Source organism: Aquarana catesbeiana, linkage group LG10 (assembly GCF_042186555.1).
Source record: "Aquarana catesbeiana isolate 2022-GZ linkage group LG10, ASM4218655v1, whole genome shotgun sequence".
Taxonomy (NCBI): domain Eukaryota; kingdom Metazoa; phylum Chordata; class Amphibia; order Anura; family Ranidae; genus Aquarana; species Aquarana catesbeiana.
This window is the reverse complement of record NC_133333.1, coordinates 168,938,431-168,959,049: the sequence shown is the minus strand read 5'-3', so window position 1 is coordinate 168,959,049 and position 20,619 is coordinate 168,938,431. Positions and strand designations below refer to the sequence as shown.

Sequence of the window (20,619 nt, the reverse complement as noted above, 5' to 3'; positions counted from 1 at the left end):
ATTTGCATAATGTACATAGAAAATTAGTCGCTGATGCACAAATACATATTGCCTTTACCCTGATTCCCTTTTGAATCGTAGAGGGTGCTGCCTGTGGTTTCTTTTTATTTTAACATGAATACGAGAATTACCTGTAGTGCTGGTAAAAAAAAAAAGCTGTGTAGATTTGTAATTCATTATATGTAGGTATGTGAAGTTTTGACTCCATTAACTTTCTATTGGCTTGCTGGTTACAATGTACACAACAAAGCTGAAAGGCTTTTGGATTGATCAAAGGCTGATGTAGAATATAATCTTTTATCATATTAGAGTATCCCAAATCAAATGGCGACCTACAGTAAGTGGGACAGTTTCATGTATGAACTGGATCTTTCCTTAAGCAGCCCTGGTAGTGTCTAGGTGTCATTGATTGTCTCTAAACCCTGCCTTAGTTGGGGTATATTTTACTTTTATCTTTATACTTCTTCAATTTAAAATCATAAAAAACTGAGATTTATATTCATAATCCTGGATGGGAAATCACCATTTTACCGTATATCTCTCGCCTGATTTGATCGCTTGTTTCGGGGTAGCCGCTGTGGATCAGAATACATTAACCTACATCAGAGTACAGTTATATTTTTTTTTTCTTGTCCTGTCGGATTGCATAAATTAGCACATTTCCCACGAGGGCACTCGGAAGGAAACTCGCACTGCATTGTGCGGCCTCTTTGGCATTGGATTTTGTTGCCACGGAAACCATTGTGATGTCATGGATGGAAGACAGCGCATATTGCTGAAAGTGAAGGAATGATGAGTTAACCCTTAAGCAGCAGACCATGAGCTTAACTCTTTCAGTAGTCTTACATTGATTATATCTTAGTTGATGTGGTGAAGATTTTAGAAAATATCAGTATGGGGGTTATGTACTGAAACTGCATGGGGCAAAATCTTGTGCAGCTCTGCATAGAAGCCAATCAGCTTCCAGGTTTTATTGTCGAAGCTTAACTGAATAAGCTGAAAGGGGTTGTAAACACCTGGCTTTTGATAAACACTAATGATATATGGAACTTGTATGATATGTTATTCTAGACCCTTTAAGGATAGGTCAACATTAGTGTCCTTATGTTTACAGAGCGTACTAATACTCACCTGTTAACCCCCCCTTCCCCCCCCCCTTTTTTTTTTCCCCCCTTTGTTCTCCGTGTTCTGTACAACACTTTTGTGTCATTTGATAGAAAATATGATTGCTGACTGATTATTCATGCCATTTTGTATAAGTTGCAAAACCTTTAATAAAGAAAATTGAAAAGAAAAAACACCTGGCAGTGACCGGCCCCCCCAGCCCCCCGTTTTACTTACCTGAGCCCTGGAACTTGACCTGACGGGGACGCTCTGTCTCCCTGCCCGGGGTTCTCGGCTGTTGATTGGATAGATTGATAGCAGCGCAGCCATTGGCTCCCGCTGCTGTCAGTCAAATCCAATGACCCAGGGGCGGGGCCGAGTCATGCATTCAGCGGCTGTGGACGGCATTTTCATAGCACTGCAGCACAACTGTATGATTCTTTGCGCTACTTCTCCCTCCCTTAGAGTTCTGCTGTACAGGGATTGCAAGAGACGGATCAAATCGCTATCAGGCACTTACACTGCTTGCATTTTTCAAACTGTATTTACTGGTGTATTAATAAATACAATATAGGGTTACATTATTTTATAGTTTATCTTTAACTCTGACTTTCATTTGCTGCATGCTTGTTATGGGTCTTTGATAAAGCAACACAACTAGCAATTTGAAAAGGAGTTGCCAGCAAAGGCAGCCCTGTATTTCTCTCAGGACAGGTGGACTTCTAGCCCTTTCACACTGACAGCGCAGGGGCGTCGACAGTAAAGCGCCACTAGTTTTAACGGCACTTTACCATCGTTTGAGGTGCTTTTCGGACGAATAAAGGGTTAAAAGCACTCGCAAAGCGCCGCTGCAGAGGTGCTTTGCAGGCACTGCCCATTGATTTCAGTGGGCAGGGGCGCTTTAGGAGGGGTGTATACACCCCTCCTAAAGGGCCTCAAAGAAGCTGCTTGCAGGACTTTGACGTCCTCCGAGCACAGCGCCCCAGTGTGAAAGCATTGGGCTTTCACACTGGGATTGCAGATGAGGCTTTTTTCAGGCGCTTTACATGCACTATTTTTAGCGCTAAAACGCCTGAAAAACGCCTCAGTGTGAAAGGGGTCTAAGCTCTACTAGACTTTTAATTATAATCTAATGAGGAGAGCAAAAAAGAAAGATTTACCATAGCTTTACCATAGAAACAATTACCATAGCTTTCTTTCCATTTTCTTTCTTTACCATCCCATTTCCATCTTATTGCTTCTTTTTTGAATCAGGTAATATGTATTAAAGCTTTTTGCAAAAAATGACAAAGCAGAGAAAAGACTACAGTAGAGTGTACTGTAGAGTCTTTTCTCTGCTTTGTAAATTTTTGCAAAAAGCTTTAATAAATATTACCTGATTCAAAAAAGAAGCAATAAGATGGAAATGGGATGGTAAAGAAAGAAGAAAATGGAAAGAAAGCTATGGTAATTGTTTTTTATTATGGTCAGCAAGCTACCATATATTTTTTATTACTAAATGGGTCTTGATGACTGCCTCCCCCCCTTACTACTCCCTCACCCCCCCCCCCCCCGTGTTCTTTTTAACCCCCCTCCCTGGCTACCATGTACCGCGCGGCAGGAGATTCAGTTTTCTGATGCAGGCCGGACTGAAAGGAAGTGAGCACTCAGTGTGTGCACTTCCCGTCAGTCTGGCCGGGAACAGGAAACTGAATCTCCTGAGTCCTGTACCGCGCAGACTGCAGGAGGAAGGAAGAGGTGCTCGGCCACGCTACAGGCTGCAGCTTATAGGAAGCAGCGGCGCGGCTGGGGCCCCAGGCCAGCTCGGGGCCCCAAGCAATTGCTTGTTTTGACTGTCCTGGGAACGTTACATATTCCACCCATTTTTGGGGTGGAGCATGTAACATGTTCTCAATGCTGCAACCGCTGCTCGCTAACCCCCCCCCCCCCCTTACCTGTAGATAAAATGAATATCTCCTAAACTTGCACCGTTTAGGAGATATTCAGGTGAGCAGCAACCGGTGACGTCCCCGGCGCATGAGCTCTGAAGGAACGGCATACCTGTGCCATTCCATAAGAGCAGTGGCGGCCCATAGAATAATCCATGTGCCTGGCCCCCTAATCTACATGTGGGGTGCCAGACACATGGATTCCAATGCGTTTTTTTTTTTTTTTTTTTTTTTAGAAGCACGCGATTAGAGTCAGAGGAGAATCTAATAGGCTTAAAAAAAAAAAAAAAGGGTGGGCTCAGGGCGCAGAGCATTGTGACCTTACCGTGTGTGTGGGGGGTATACCACCAGCTGCCACTGCTTCAGAGCTGTGTGCCATGACTGAGACTCCCATGCGTGGGAGTAATGTCATCGTGACTCGTCCATTCAGGAGGCTGGAGTTCCTGAACCTGGAAGGAAGACCAGGTGAAGATGGAAGCACCTAAAACGGTGACAGCGTGCCACTAGAGGGCTTCGTTTCAAGGTATGTTTCTCATAATGTGCTAGTATGCTAGTAGCAAATTATGATATACAGACTTTACTACCGCTTTAAATAATGCATTACAATTTAACTAGACCCATTAGATCTTAGTCAACTAAAATATGACTAAAACTAAAATGGCATTTTAGTCAAAAGACTATGACAAAAACTAAATCGAAATTTGATGTCAAAATGAATACTGGATCACTGTTCATATAACCACAGCACAGTCCCAAGGATTTCCTGTGCTAGCATGCACCCGTGTACATCGAGTCTGAGTGATATGGTGGGTATTATAAAGGCTGATGCTATGCATATGTTGAGCTAGACGTTTAATGGCTTGTGAGTATCCTGCAGGAGTGTGCATTGAAGGGTGACAACGTTGACGATCCCAACCGTACAAGCAAAAGCAGCGTTGTCACCCATTTAGTGTAAATGCAGAGCTATATACTGTCCAAAACTAAAAATACATCTTTGACTTTAGACACTGCTCTATCTTAAAGGGGTTGTAAAGGTAAAAATTTTTTCACCTTAATGCATTCTATGCATTAAGGTGAAAAAACTTCTGACAGAACCGCCGCCCCCAGGCCCCCCGTTTTACTTACCTGACGCCTCGAAAGTCAGCTTCGCGTTCCCGACATCTGTTCCTCCGCTCACCCTGGCCGCTGATTGGCTGCAGTGGATGGATTGAAAGCAGCGCAGCCATTGGCTCGCGCTGCTGTCAATCACATCCGATGACGCGACGCGCCGGGGGGCGGGGCCGAGTGATACAGCGAGCGGCTATAGCCGCCGGCTGTATCACGGGAGCGCGCCCGCAAGCACTCACCACCGTGCGAGGGAGCTCGCATTAAGGTGGTGAATGCTTGCGGGGAGGAGCTGAAACAGCCGCCGAGGGACCCCAGAAGACGAGGTTCGGGGCCACTCTGTGCAGAACGAGCTGCACAGTGAAGGTAAGTATAACATGTTTGTTATTTAAAAAAAAAAAAAAAAACACCTTTACAACCGCTTTAATATCTCATTTTCTAAAAAGTGGAATTATGCTTTTAATGGCCAATATATGCTCAGTTTTTTTGTTTTATGAATAATACAAAGATTTTATAGTTCTATATAATCAAAGTCTATTCCATCCAACACACCAATACCTTTTTATAGTTTGGCATTTAATACCCTTCAGATATTGCCCTTTCCACCAGACAGAAAGGTCACCTTCTGAAGAACTGAAAAGCCTGAGCTGAATATTAAGCGTCCCCAATAAAGATGGCTTCCGGAACGCAAAATGCCATATTCAGTCATTTTATCAATAGCGCCTATTCACGGCCAAAAGGCTTCAGCAGATACTCTCTAAAAGTGTTGGGAGGAATTGAATGCTGGGCAAAAATATATTCGGCTTCTTAATTACCGCGGAGAGCCAGAATGAATGAAATCTTAATTTGCTGCTGTCCCAGATACCCAGCACCCCCATGACAGGAAAACGAGTCATTTTATTCCTTTACTGGCTAAGCTTTGGTTTAGGTCCAACACATAAATTACTCGTAGCACAGAATCTCATGTATTATGCAGTTAGAATATTTTTATCTTAATATTATTAATGTAGGTAATATTCCCAGGAAAAACTCTGAAGATATATTATGCTGATGGTTTCCCCCTGAAGGGGTCTATTTATAAAGCAGTGACTGTGACTCTCACCAAAGATTCACTGGTGGTGAATCAATCACTGCCATTTAAAATACATGCACCTGGAAGATTTGCTCACAGTGAATATTTGGTGACTGTTAGAGTCACTGCTTTGTAAATGTGCAGCTGTGTGACAGTTTTAATGCCCCCTCACTGCCTGCCCAAATGCTAACATTACTGCCTGACAGGGCTGTACACATGCCGCTTTGCAGCTACAGCATTTTTACCCTGTGCTGTAGTGTTTGACAGGTGGCACCACCTGTCAAACTTGCCTATTGAGTGCAATGGGAGTGTACCACAACTGCATGCCAAACACTCGACTCACAGTTGCAGGGATTGATTGCACTGACCTGAAATCTCAAAAACGGATACCAGTTTTTCAAGCTTCTTCTGTGAACTACACAACCTTATATTGTAGATGAGAAGAGGGGGAGATATTTGTAGTCCAAATCAGGAGAGCAGCCTAGTGTGATGACCTTGCTCCTCCATGGATACAATACGGTGATTTGTTTTTATGGTATTTTCACCCTAAGAAGTGTGTTACTGGCAAGATTATACCATGTTTCTCCTGCATTAAAGTTTCTTACCATCCTGTCCGCACTGTACAATGAGTTGCACATGCACATCTCGGTGTACAACTGTGACAGTGCCAAGATGAATGAACTCTTGCACATGCATGGGAGTGATGTTATCTTGGCCCGGTTAATGAAAATCAGCGGAGATCAGTACCCGGAAGCCAACAGGCTGAAGATTTCAGCAGGGAGCGCTGGGACACCACTGCGCTGGAGTGAAGGTAAGTATAGTTCTGCTTTAAACAGTGAGATAACCCTTCCATAATTCCTGGCCCTGTTCCTATCTACTTGGGAATTTTGGGTGTTTCGGGTCACCTTTGTGTGTTCATGCTCTTTCTTTTACACTATCCATAATATAAACTAAAATTAAAAAAATTAGCACAGAGAATGGGAGCCCCTCACAATGACCATAGCAGGTGTTCAGACCCTGGAACTCAAGAGCAAAGATCTCACCAATTGAGTCCCTGAAGGATATGAGACATTGTCAGCTGGTTTAACTCTCTAGTATCTACTAAACACTAAAATATAACTTTGGGTGGACTGACCCTTTAAAGTATGTCAATAAGATATAGTAGTGATCTGATATTTGTATTTTACAGGATTTCTCCTATGATGACTCCAAGGCAGAATTTAATGTTGATGCCCCAAATGGGGTGGTGATGGAAGGTTACCTGTTCAAGAGGGCAAGCAATGCATTCAAAACATGGAACCGGTGAGTAAAGTGTTCAGTTTAAATTTCAGTAACTAATTTTGCCCAAACACCTCCATTATCCAGCACTTTGCTTCTCTGTGTGAGTTGTCCTTTCAGTAGTGACAGAATTATAGCTAAGGAATGATTTTGCTTTTGCTGATCTCTTACAATGCTAGTGGTCTGGCTTTTTTCCCATCCAGTGACTTTAGTAATTTTTGTATCCTTGTGCCACACCAAGGATGCACATCAGGATTCAGACTGCTCTGACTTTTTACCTTCTGTTTGTTCTGCCTCAGTGGTTTGAAGGATTTAGACTGCCACGAAACTGGCATTTTCAGAAGTAGGTTAGCAGTGTCATCTACATGTTTATCCTGTCATAACAAAATGGGCACAAAGTGCTTTGTCCCAAGGCCCCCCACAGATAAGGGAGCAACCAAGAGAAATATGAGCAATTGATCTTACATTTTGATGTCAATGTCTTCACAATTAATATTCATTCTTCATAAATCTGGTGAAGGTCACTTGAATAAACTTTGCCCTGAGATCTCTTATGCTGTAAGCTTTAAGCATGTGGGTTTGAGCAGTGATATTGCTCTTTTTTGTTGGGTATATTAAATGGCAATAGGCCTATAATAAGAACTGCTTCTTCCTTTCATAATGCCATTGCAAATTAGAAAATAAAAGGGGCAGATCTGACTGGTTGCCACGTGCGGCATACAGTTTATATTCCAGATCCTAACCAGGTTAAGTATATCCTTGTTTCAAGTACAGGGAGCCCAGAAGCAGCCTTAAGAATCCCCAATGCAGGCTCCTGACTCCAGGACTTCAGGTGAAGGTAAAGCAGGTTGAAAATTTGACTTGGGATAATAGGGATTACTAATTCAATTTATAGTTTTAATTAACTGAACAACAGAAAATGTAATTTAATCAAATTGGTCTTGGGACTCAGATCACATAACGTAAAGTGGTTGTAAACCTCAGACATTACATTTGAACAAAGCGTATCCATCTATAGCATGTACTTGCCTCTCTCCAATGCACTAAGTGTCTTTTCTCCCTGCTATTTCCCCTGTTATCCGCTTGAGTCACTTCTGACAAGTCTTCCTGACACCAAGAGAAAAAAGATGACAGGGGAGGGACCCCCAGCTGATTGACAGCCTCAGTTCTGTTCTGTGTGCTGTGTGAAGGGGGGTGTGTGTCTCTTCCCTCCAATCAGCTGTCAGAGTATTTGTACAGTGTGTAACTGCAGCTCCCCGCCCCCTGCTTTGTGAGTCTGTGAAAATCCCTTTTTATCTCTGAGTTTTACAAGGCTGTACAGGACAAAAGTATGTCACCTGAGGCTAGGGACAAGAGGTGGGCAGGAGGGGAAATTGCCCTGGGTGCAGTGAAGCAAAGGGACAAAAAATGGACGCAGGGTGCTACACCTATTCTGTGGCATGTATTAATAGTGGGGGAGAGGGGTGTAATTTTGGATCTTTCACCTGGGGGCTGGACAACCCTGTCCCGGTACTGCCTGAGGCTAATCACTTCACTAGGTATAGGTAAGGGTTTACAACCACTTTAAAGTAGATCTAATCCCAGTCACTAAAATCTTGTAGTAGATTTAACCTTATAACGTTGTTTAATATTTCAAAATCTGCAGCTTTCAATAAAACAATACCTGGTGGTCTGTGATGCAGCTCCTTGTTCAAGCACCTCCGGTTATTGGAGGACAACTATCTCCCAATTTTGTTGATGCATTGTCCTAGAACAAGAAATCCTGATTTTAATTTGCTGCATGCTTGTTCTGAATGATTGCTTCAGAAATATTGAAGTCGGGCATAGTCAGACAACCACCATTTTTAGAAGATCAGCATTGGTAGTCTACATATTTCTTTTACCACAGGTGCAATTTAACTACATTGTGTCTACCAGGTGGGCCTATTATATGTAACAAACAAATGCTAAAGTACATTAGAAACCCCTTTGGGGAGGACACATAAAGCCTGCTCATAATAAAGATTGGTCACATTGGGTTACCATTCATTGGCATTTACACTGCACTTATGTCTTGACTTTTGCAGTGCATGTCTGCAGGTTATCACTGACACTCTTTATTATTCACAGGAGATGGTTTTCTATTCAAAACAGTCAACTTGTTTACCAGAAGAAACTGAAGGTATGTAAAATCTTATTATGAATATTTTATATCCTATATACTGCATATTCAAATCTGATCGTGCAGGGCTTTTTTGATTTTGAACACAAAGAGATTCTCCTTGTGTTTCCTTTTTTTTTCTTCCACTCCCTGAAGGGCTCAACTGTCAGTTTAAACACAATATCATTAATAAATGTAATAAAAAATATCCTGTGTATATATAGGGGATAAAGAAGATCTACCATACAGTAGATATATAGTAATGTCCATACTCTAGAGCAGAAGCCAAGGTCTGGACATGGGATGAGTACTCAATGGCAGGGCAGTCTTCTACACCTGCAAGTGTGCCTGTAAGTCCATTAGACTCTTAAAGAGAGCAGAGCTCATGCAGCTATGGGTGGTGTTGTTAGTAGGAAAGGGGGCAACCTAACTAGTATGCAGTACAATGCAATGTTTTCAACCCTGAAAAGCTTCTCCCTACTTACTTTTCTGGCAGGATGTCCTGACGGTGGTGGTGGAGGACCTTAGACTGTGTACGGTGAAGCCCTGTGAAGATATAGAAAGGAGGTTTTGCTTTGAAGTCGTCTCACCCACAAAGTAAGTCTGATGCAGTAATGCTTTCTGTGTGTACAAAGCTCAAGCTATATGGTAGATTAAAAATCACCCTGTATAACTTGAAGGGCAACACTAAAGACAACCTTTCCTATATGGGAAACACATAAGCTGCAATTGCCACCTTCTACCCTGTTTCCCCGAAAATAAGACCTAGCGTGATTGTCGGTGATGGCTGCAATATAAGCCCTACCCCCCAAATAATCCCTTGTAGGTCTTATTTTCAGGGTAGGGCTTATTTTCGGGGAAACAGGGTAGAGCTTATTTTGTGGGGTAGGGCTTATATTGCAGCCATCGCTGACAATCGCGCTAGGTCTTATTTTCGGGGAAACGGGGTACATTCTTGACTGCCATTCAGAATCTCTGACATCAGTACTTTGGATCACTGACCCAGTGACTCTGAGTTTACTGATCTCAATACAAGTTCCAGGTCAGTGGCTCAGAAAGCATTGGAAGTAAAAGGTCAGAAAAAAGGCCACGCAACCAGTTTTTAGAAAGGGATCCACAATGGCGGCCCTCTTCCAGGAAAGGTTTCCTTTATTAAAAGTACAATTAGATACAATATAGAGTGTGGTGAGAAGGAACACTAGCTATAGCTGAAGCAATCTTGGCAAGTCAAATTTACACAGCACTTTTACATACTGTACATTCACATAAGATTACATCTAATGGGCCGTTTCAAACTGTGTTATTTAGACAAAATACAAAACTTCTAAAACTGCTACTTTGTAACACAAGTTGTTAAATGAAGCAGAAAGGAGATGGAAGAAGAATTACACAGCAAGGATCCATTTGTAATTGGGACAGGTCTTAGTGACAATTTCCCACACTACATAGTTACATAGTTAGTCAGGCTGAAAAAGACACAAGTCCATCCAGTTCAACCATAAAATAAATAAATAAATAAATAAAACAAAAAATATCATACATTCCCATATACGCAATCCTATACCCACAGTCAGTTGATCCAGAGGAAGGCGAAAAAAACCCCCAGAAAAGCAGGATCCAATTTGCTACAGCAGGGGAAAAAATTCCTTCCTGATCCCAGAGAGTTAATCGGATTTTCCCTGGTTCAACTTTACTTATAAATGATAGTACCCAGTTATATTATGTACATTTAGAAAATAATCAAGGCTTTTCTTAAAGCAATCTGCTGAGCTGGCCAGAACCACCTCTGGAGGGAGCCTATTCCACATTTTCACAGCTCTTACTGTGAAGAAACATTTCTGTATTTGGAAATCTCTTTTCCTCTAGACGTAAAGAGTGCCCCTTGTCCTCAGTGTTGACCATAAAGTGAATAACTCAACACCAAGTTCGCTATATGGACCCCTTATATATTTATACATGGTGATCATATCCCCCTTAATCTCCTCTTCTCAAGAGTGAATACATTCAGTTCCTCTAATCTTTTCTCATAGCTGAGCTCCTCCATGCCTCTTTCCTCACTACCCTGAATGGAGGGGACAGGTCTTAAGGGAAATCTCCCACACTGCCCTGAAAGTGAGACAACGGGTCTTAAGGGGAAATCTCCCACACTACCCTGATGATGAGGGAACAGGTCTTTGGGGAGATCTCCCATACTGCCCTGAGGTGAGGGAACAGGTCTTAGGGGAAATCTCACATATTGCCCTGAGGTGAGGGAATAGGTCTTAGGGGGAATCTCCCATACTGCCCTGAGGTGAGGGAAGAGATCTTAGGGGAAATCTCCTATACTGCCCTGAGGTGAGGGAACAGGTCTTAGGGGAAATCTCTCACACTACCCTGATGGTGAGGAAACATGTCTTAGGGGAAATCTTCCATACTGCCCTGAGGTGTGAGAACAGGTCTTAGGGGAAATCTCCCATACTGCCCTGAGGTGAGGGAACGGGTCTTAGGGGAAATCTCACATATTGCCCTGAGGTGAGGGAACAGGTCTTAGGGTAAATCTCACCCCACTACCCTGAAATGTGGGGACAGATTTTAGCAGCAATCTAAACATTACCCTCTAGCATTTAGAGCTTTGTCTGTTGGACAGGAAGTATTGGTAGGCGGCTGCAGATATCTGGTTGATCCCCCGAACCCTTTCTGAGCTAGTTCAGCCACCTGGCTTGTTAGAAGTCACCCAGAAATATGAAAGATAGTAAATGGCCAGGTTGGGTGTATGTTCTCTGTTTGTAGGCACCTTGAACTAGCAGTACCAATTAATGCAACCCTGCTGGGTTTGTCTGCATCATTACAGGGCTGTCCCTGTTGCACCACAAGGTGATGTGTACTCTGATCATTAGTGGTAGGACATAGCATTGCTAGAACACTGCAGGCATTCACAGAAGCATTGGAATTGCTGATTTACACCAGGTCATGAACCCCCAGACCTTCTCTATGATTCACCCTATAAATCCCTTGTCTGGGCCCCTGCTCACAGATGTTATTTTTAGAACCCGCTGACTTCTGTGCACATTAAAATATCAATAGCGAATATGTCTGGGTGCATCTGCCTCACATTCTCCAGCTTTTTTACAGCTTGATTGCCTTTTGGCCTTTCAGAAATGCATTAAAACCATCTGGAGGGAGCTGACTGCTAAGGCCTGATTGAATTAAAGTCCAGCCCATCCAGTGCTCTTTCTTCATAGTTCCATTTGTCCATCTGTATAACGTGCGTTCTGTAGCACCACCAGTAATAGCAGCTGTTTATTTTCACAGTGTTATAAAAAAAATCCTGTTATTTATTATAGATTTGCACGTGAATGCATATGATCATTTTAAATCAAGATGTAAAGACTAAAAGGAAAAAAGAGTAAAACAAAAAGATTCTTCCAGTTGTTCCTCACTGCTAGTGTTAGCCAATGTGCCTTAAAGTGACACTAAACTCTGGTTAAAAAAAAATTCTATTTAAGTATGTATTCTTGATTTAAAAAAGTCCCTTCTATTAATCTCCCTTCTATTGCTCTCAGCCTCCGAATCTCTAAATTCCTTTTTTTCTGCTCTGATCCAACTTCTGGTTAGAGGATGGCTATGTGCGTTCTCCATGGTCCCACCCCCCTTCCTTAGCTGCAGCTATAAAAAAAAAAACTTAAAACCCATATCCAATTTTTTGTCACTACAACTGTGGTATACCTGATCTTGCAGTGGAGTATGGGTGGATACTGATTGGTTAAATCACCCTTTGACATCTTATGTATTTTGGGACTCCTGCAATGCCATCTTCCACTCACTACCATGAAGTCTGATTCCTTCTGCTGCAGTCAGGAAAATCTTGGTTAAACTGTACCTTGAGAAGGCTTTGCGTTTAAAACTTAACACAATCCAGGATGATTTCTTAAAATTCATCTAAAGCCATAACTTTTATATTTTCAGTTTTGGATGAAGTCAGGAAGACTTAATAACCCTTTCCAGTTTAATTGCCATCTATCTTCTCTCTGATGAAATTTACGCTCCCTGTGTGTCCTGGTAACCTTTGTTACTGGGACTAAGGGGCGAAAGACGTTGCAGTAATGCTGCTTTGGCACATTGTCGTACTATTCATTTTAAATAGTACCTCAACCCACCATGTTAATGTGGAACAGGAATGGACTGAAAGTCTTTTGACTTGGGACACATATTGGGGTGATATCTCCCCGATTGGGACACAAATAAAATAAAAAAATATTTGGCTTGGCATGTACTTTTAGGTAGGATTGCTCTTTCATTTAATCACAAAGTACTCATTGATAAGCAAGTGTTTTTAATGTTGATGTGCTTCTCTCTACAGGAGTTGCATGCTTCAGGCTGATTCCGAGAAGCTCAGACAAGCCTGGATCCAAGCAGTACAGGCTAGTATCGCATCAGCCTACCGGGAAACACCGGATAACTACTACATAGAGGTGAGGAAACTGAAAGTAACTGAAGGGTACACCCAAAAATGTCCTTGCATAGAAGGGCTATCCCAACATTTTACCCCAGATTACAATTGTTGATGCAGGTGTTCGATAAAATATGGGCTGGCTTGAGGACATCAGTTCTGATTTATTTTTTTCATTGCTATATGTTGCAAGATGGGGACAAGGGCAGAGATGCGATTATTATGGCCTGCACAGAGAATGTTTTTTTACCTTTATGCAGAGAATCCTTTTAACTATAAAACCACTTTAATATATTTAAGACCAATCACATGAATCAGCTACATATTGTAATCCATGATGGAACTTTGCATCCAATACACATCATTGACAACTTCCAGTGTTCATATGTTGTCAAGACATTTTGCACTTCCTCAGAACAAATTTACCAGATCTAGTCTATTGCATACATATGATTTTAGATCTATCACTATCCCCACAATCCTAGCCAGGGTGAAATGTCCCTCTCAATGGGGTTATAAATAGAACCCTATTTTCTCACAGACTTCCGAAAATGTGCATGAGCAGCGTGCCCATATGACTGGTTTGGCCCAAATATAGGAGCAACCAATTTATCTAATTATTTAATAAAGCCAGATTTGTCATCTTAACTTTCAGTTTGGTACATGCTCTGTTACATCAGGAACTTTTATAAATGCATTTATTTTTTACCACTTTTTTTTCTTTCTATATAGAGGCTTGACAGGACGGCATCCCCATCCACAAGCAGCATTGACTCTGCCAGTGACTTGCGGGAACGCAGCGTTAAGGGGGAAAGCATACTTCAGCGTGTGCAGAGTATCGCTGGAAATTACCAGTGCTGTGACTGTGGCCAGACAGATCCCCGGTGGGCCAGTATCAATTTGGGCATAACACTTTGCATTGAGTGCTCAGGAATACACAGGTACATCCGTAAATGATGTTTGAGAGAGAATAGTAATAACATTAAATGGATTTTCAAAAAGTAATGGAACTTCCCCCGTCTGACTACGATTCATTTGTTCAAAGCCTCACTTCCCCCTTGTATGAATCCTAATTCTATTATTTTTAAATGGTTAAATGGTTTGTCCACATGGTGGCAGGAAGAATACTCAGTCTTGTGTAAGCACTGAGTTAAGTGCAGAGAGGGAAAAAAAGTATGGCTATTCTACTTGGGGTCAACTAAGTTTTAGAAGAAAAGCCTTTCCTAAACCTTTTCCTCCGCTTAGAGGAATCACTAAAGCAACCTGGAGATGGTATAGGAAGAGGCATATTTACACATCCTGAGGTCAGCAGTATGTGCCGAAGATGACTGCATGTGTGTTTGGCGTTCTGTCTTCACATAAAGATTTTTGGACTTTATGGTCACCCATTTGTTTAGCAAATTATGATTAATTAAAATTAATATTTTGCATTTAGTGGCCTAAAATTCTATTTAAAGAGTTACTTTACTCAAATCCGATATATCAGTATTTGGTAGATGCTGGAGAGGTAAACCACCTGACAGTTTCTCATGTGGGTCTGCTCATTGCTGTGCTCTTAATTAGGTGTATTACTCTCCTTGTTGGATCATTTGTTGGCTTTTTGTTACTGAGAATAAAAGAGTAAGTGACTGGAACATACAAAAGGGAACAGACACCCAAAACTCTCGTGAATCGGAGCGGAGTTGGGAATTATGACAGGTAGATTTTGCTGTTGGATGTTGGCGTATTCAAGACCTATAAGAAGCCATGGTCTGACTTAACCACTTAAAATTCACTTCCAAAAGAGCAATAAGAACATTTAGTCTTGGAAACATTTTGGAAACGTAGAATTTGTTTAAGCATAGAATTCTGTGGAATGTTGTTGTGCAAAGGTTCATTCACTATATCTTTGTTGGAGTGCAGTTGGATTTCACTGGCATATATAATTTTCGTATTGTAGGAGTCTTGGTGTGCATTGTTCTAAAGTACGCTCGCTCACGTTGGATTCTTGGGAACCAGAGTTACTAAAGGTGAGTGAAGTACATTTTTTATACCAATAGTGAGTTGACTTCAGTACACAAAAGTCAAATTGCCATATATGTATTGCGCTGCCAAATTGTGATATAAATAAACAAATTTAAATATAGCTCAGTTGTACGCATACATATAAATGAGAAAGCCCCGAATAAATAGATAAAACCTACAGTTCATGAAAAGTCCAGCCACATAAAGTGCTATAAATAAATTAAAAGTCCACAAATTCCTAAAGGAATAATCCAGCCAAATAAAGTGCAAACATCTTCTATGTATAAAAAGTGCTGTGGAATAAACAGAAAACAGCCTAGGTGTTCTGGCAACCATGATCTTCACCACTGTGCACACCACCAAGAAGGTTATTGAAGCCGCTTACCAGATGTTTAGACCTCTGGTTATAGGAGGTCTAACAGCATATTAGGGAAAAATCCCACAATGAATGGATGGATAGGTGGACAACTTCCTTTGGTCACACAATCAGCCAACAGGGTTAAAGGGTGGATGTGTGAAAAACGAGCCTCCGCTAGTACCGCTACTACTTGCTTCTTCAGCTACCATCCCAAACCGGGTCAGCCCAGCATATTCCGGAGGTCGTTCACACCAAAACACTGCATGCAAGAGGAAGGGAAACGATCATGGTGCAGCATTAAAAACAAGTTTATTAAAAAAAATCTACTCACATAAGAAAAAAGTACATCTGCATATCTCATAGACAGCATCCAACACCCCGGCGGGCATGATGATGTCACAGCTGTAACTCCGCCCTATGCGTTTCATCCAAACAGATGTCATCCTGGGGCATAAACTGTAGGTTTTAGCTATTTATTCATTTACTATTCATTATTCATGTTTCGGGGACTCATTTATATGTATGCATGCTAATGAGTTATATTTGAATTTGTTTATGTATATCACTATTTGGCAGCGCAACACATTTATTTAGTTGGTTTCATTTTTTATATCTGGTGTGTGGATATAGTGAGTGCTGCTGTCAGTACTCTGATGTTTTTGGCTTGGAATTTGTAACAATTTGCATATAGGCACTTTAGCACAAGAAATGTAATTTATTTATATATTTTTTTTTTTATAAATTGCCATATTTGTTTCTCTCCCTGACTTTTCCTTAGCTGATGTGTGAACTGGGAAACAGCACCATGAACCAGATCTATGAGGCAAAATGTGAACAACTAGGCTTGAAAAAACCGACTGCTGGATGTTCTCGGTATGTATTATAAATATTTCTTTTAAAAATGTCTTCAGTGGCCAGAAAAATAGAAACTCTGCAGCAGAAGGTGGACCAATCCTTTGTATTTGAGACCCGCAACAAACACTCCATTTATAGCTGCCATGCATATGAACAGAATACCAAGAATGGATTTAAAGCTTCACTCCAGCCAATTTTTTTTTATTTTGGATAATGTGAGGAAAAGTTAACATTTTGTTTAGGATTTTTTACTGTCTTTGACCCCATTGGGGAGATTTTCCTTCACTTCTTGTCCCTGTGATTCCCATATAGGAAAAGAGACCAATCGAAGAACAGGAAGGCAAAGACTGCAACAAATACATTCTTTGTGTCTTTATTGGATAGATTTTCTATAACCTATCCTGACAGGAAGCAAGGGAAATCTCTGTAGGGACGTAAACAGCAATAGAAAACATTGGGGTTGACTTACTAAAACTTCTACCTATAGCTTGTTCAAGTACCCCCTCACCCTGACCTAAAACAAATATGCGGCCTCACTGGACTGTGCTTCTTTCCGTGGGGCCATATATTTGTGTATTTTCCTTTGTGCTGGGAGAGCCCCGCAGGGGCCCAGCTCGGGACCCGGAACTCCCGATTCCGGGTCACCTGATTGCTGTCATAGCCTCTGATTGGCTATCACAGCGATCAGTCTGTGAAGCCCGCCCCGTGTTTTTTTTCTGTGAATGGAGATGCATCGTATCTCTCTGTCCTTACGGAGTAAAAAAAAAGTGTGTGTAAAAACAATTAATAATAATAATTAAAAAAATAAACTTAAAATAAACTAAAAAAATTCCTAGATTAAGGTTTGATCTAGGCCAGTGCCAGAGTTAGTGTTTGGGTCAAGGTCAGGGTCAGTATTTTTTGGACAGGATTTTTTTTTTTTTTAATTCGTATCAGTGACAGCTAAAAAAAAAAAGCCAAATGCGCACTATTGTTTCTGGGCCATACTACGGGTACAAACAACAACTAATATACACATAACATACACAATCGTTAGGAGCAGGATAATTTAATTTGGGTTGTTCTTTGATGGAAGGTTATGGTAGTTGCAAGAAATATACAGCTAATTTTAAAAAAAAAAGATTATTATTATTATATATTATATAATATATATTATTATTATAGACTTATTTGGGCCAGTTTTTCTTTGATAATACAAAAAAAATCAGGAGATATCCATTACCATTTACCACCAAATGAAAGCTCATTTTGTCCTGAAAAAAAAAAACGCAGTATAATCCACCTGGATGCACAAAGTAGTTATGTACAGTTTTTCTAACATGTCAAAGTTGCAAGATTGTGCTTGGGCATTAAGATTTATGTTACCCTTAGGCGCAAAAGGGGTTAAGCTTTGACAAAAAACCTGGAAGCCGATTGGTTTCTATGCAGAGCTGCACCGGATTTTGCACCCTCTAGTTTTAGTAAATCAATCCCATAGGCTCTATCCCTTCTCAACTCTATAAAAATAAAGCATTCTGGCTGTAGTTGGGATTACATACTAAAAAAAATGATTGTTCGTGCCAGAAAACTGGGCTTGAGCATTGCAAAAAAAATTATTGATAGGCAGTTCCAAGTGGGCAGTCTGGAAGGTGTACAATGAGTGGATCAAAACACAAGACTGTGGGCTCAGTTCACAAAGCTAACCCACCAGAATAAGGATACTTATTTTAACAAAAAGAGGGTCACTTAATTTCATATCAGTCACGTGGATTAAAAGAAAAGAGTACCTTAGGCATGTATAAAGCCTGGATGATGTTGGGTGGTTCAGGCCATAATAGCAAATTGCTAGTCCACAGTATAAAAATTAACATCACAATACCACTATGGGGGACAGTGATCAGTATCAGAATGCATGTACAATCACACTTGCCTTTGTAGATTATGATCTCACATGGCCACCAGTTGTATTTATACATCTCCGTAGTACAGGCAATAAGTTCGATACTATTGTCGTTTTTTCTAAATTAAGAGTTGCGTAATGTGGCCATTTTATATATAAATAGTTCTTTTGAAATTCTTCTTTGATATTGACAATCCAAACAATAAAGGAAAATATGTCTCTTCAATTGCATTTTTTTATCAGACAGGCCAAAGAAATCTGGATAAAAGCAAAGTATGTGGAGAAGAAGTTCCTGAAGAGACTGGGTAGTGTAGAGGTAGAAAATGACAGGAAGTCTTCCCAGAGGTGGAGTGTAAAGAAGTGTCAACGGAATAACAGCTCCATTAAAGCTCCCTCAGCGAGGAGAAAGTACAGACATGATGGGGGAAACACGTCTCCTGCAATGTTGTCCTCAGGTATGGCTCTGACAGGTCAAAGCTTTAGTTCATTTATACTTAGCTATATTCTCCAATAATGAGACTGTTTGTTTTTTTTTTGTACAAATGCTGGAGTCTGTAGGTAATCGTACCTTATTTATAAAAATGCAAACAATCCTGAGTATCGTTGTTAAAGACCACACGCTATTGCATTTCAGCCAAAGCCTACAGTTTGATTTTGCCGGAGCTAAGAGTGTGACAGACTCACCCGGGACAGAGGCTTTTGGAGGGGACTGAATGTCAGCCTCTTGCCTACAGATTATGGGCCCTGGCATTTGGGGTACCCTTGAGGTGTTGTTACTTTGGCTTCGGGTCCTTGTCCCCCAGGACACACAGACTTTGGGGATCCTGTATTTGCCATGTTAGCAATAGTAACTGAGTCATACTGTTGGGACTCATACTGTGAGGAGATGCTAATATCAACTCCACTCACCTGTCTGCTATAATGTGTTTAATGTAAATGAGTCTAGTCTGACTTGCCACAGGTTCTAAGGGTATTCCACACATTGTTGTTTGTTCTAATTAACCCTGTGTTGATGTTTATGGTAATGTGTATTGAATAGTCAATGAGCTAGGAGACGTAAAGTCTTAAGCCCAAAGATCATGTCTCTGAGTCACCTAGTCTGGGTAAATGATTTAGTAAACTAGCTCATGTTAGGGTACAGTTGTGTTGTTAATATGAGCAGGAGGGGGAACCTCCTCTAACGGTATATAAAGACTTGTAATTTTGGTTCTAATAAAAAACAGTCCATGTTAGCAGCGGAGCAAGTCTCGTCTTGTTTTGTGCTTTGTGAGCGGTTGGAATATCTGATATCTAGAGTCAGACTGGGAGGAAGCGGTATACTGACGGAAGCACTCAAGCGGAGTGTGAGACGTTCCGTGACAAAGAGGGACCCTGTCCTTTACGAAGACAAACAAAGCAGCATCCTGCTGAATGGGCAAAGAAACACATTTTCTTAAAAGTGGTATTAAACCCAAAACCAAAAATGTAATCCTGTATTACAGCGCTCCCACTCTGGATGAATAAACACAGGGGCCACCTTTGGTCAGCAGCATTGTAAGCTGGGGGGGTGGTTTATATGAAGCCAAACTCCAGCTAATCCTTTATAAGAGTTACAGCAAAGTTTTTTCATTTTGAGATAAAGGTTTTACATAAATAAAATCTGATCATTGTAAGCACCCCTGCTAGTTCTAATGCCGCGTACACACGGTCGGACTTTTCGTCTACAAAAGTCCAACGGACGCTGACGGACTAAAGCTGGCTGGTAATCCGATCGTGTGTGGGCTTCTCCGGACTTTCAACTGACTTTTTCAGCCTCAAATCCGACGGACTTTAGATTTGAAACATGCTTCAAATCTTTCCGACGGACTCGAGTCCGGTCGAAAAATCCGCTCGTCTGTATGCTAGTCCGACGGACAAAAACCCACGCTAGGGCAGCTATTGGCTACTGGCTATCAACTTCCTTATTTTAGTCCGGTGTACGTCATCACGTAAGAATTCGATGGACTTTTGTGTGATCGTGTGTAGGCAAGTCTGTTCGTTAGAAAGTCCGCCGCAAGTCCGTCGAAAGTCCGTCGAAAGTCCGTCGAAAGTCTGTCGGACAGGCTGTCGGACTTTTGTAGCTGAAAAGTCCGACCGTGTGTACGCCCCATAAATGGTTTGTCTCATCTATAACTGATACATTCTGTTGGAGAGCTTGTGTTTTTTTAAAAAAAGCAACAGACATATTGGCAGGATCACCCGATGAAAACAGAAGAAAGAAAGCCTAAAAAAGAAAATGAATGCAGCCATCACATCTAATAATTGGGAACCTGCATTATAATAAATGTTTGCTTTTGGGTATTTAATACCACTTTAAAGCAGACCACAGTGTAGGTCATAGCAAAGACAACTGTAAGATCAATCTCTCTCTCTCTCTCTCTCTCTCTCTCTCTCTCTCTCTCTCTCTCTCTCTCTCTCTCTCTCTCTCTCTCTCTCTCTCTCTCTCCCTC

The 20,619-nt window shown here is 41.3% G+C and overlaps 1 protein-coding gene across 1 annotated transcript in view; it reads left to right on the top strand.

Moving 5' to 3' along the window:
* ACAP3 (ArfGAP with coiled-coil, ankyrin repeat and PH domains 3) overlaps positions 1–20,619 on the top strand; it is a 308,172-nt gene that overhangs the window by 239,984 nt on the left and 47,569 nt on the right. The window contains exons 11-18 of the mRNA XM_073602935.1: positions 6,398–6,510; positions 8,596–8,647; positions 9,123–9,223; positions 12,966–13,077; positions 13,788–13,996; positions 14,995–15,064; positions 16,196–16,290; positions 18,395–18,606. Coding sequence (XP_073459036.1) covers positions 6,398–6,510; positions 8,596–8,647; positions 9,123–9,223; positions 12,966–13,077; positions 13,788–13,996; positions 14,995–15,064; positions 16,196–16,290; positions 18,395–18,606 — 964 coding nt within the window. The remainder of the gene's footprint in view (positions 1–6,397; positions 6,511–8,595; positions 8,648–9,122; positions 9,224–12,965; positions 13,078–13,787; positions 13,997–14,994; positions 15,065–16,195; positions 16,291–18,394; positions 18,607–20,619) is intronic.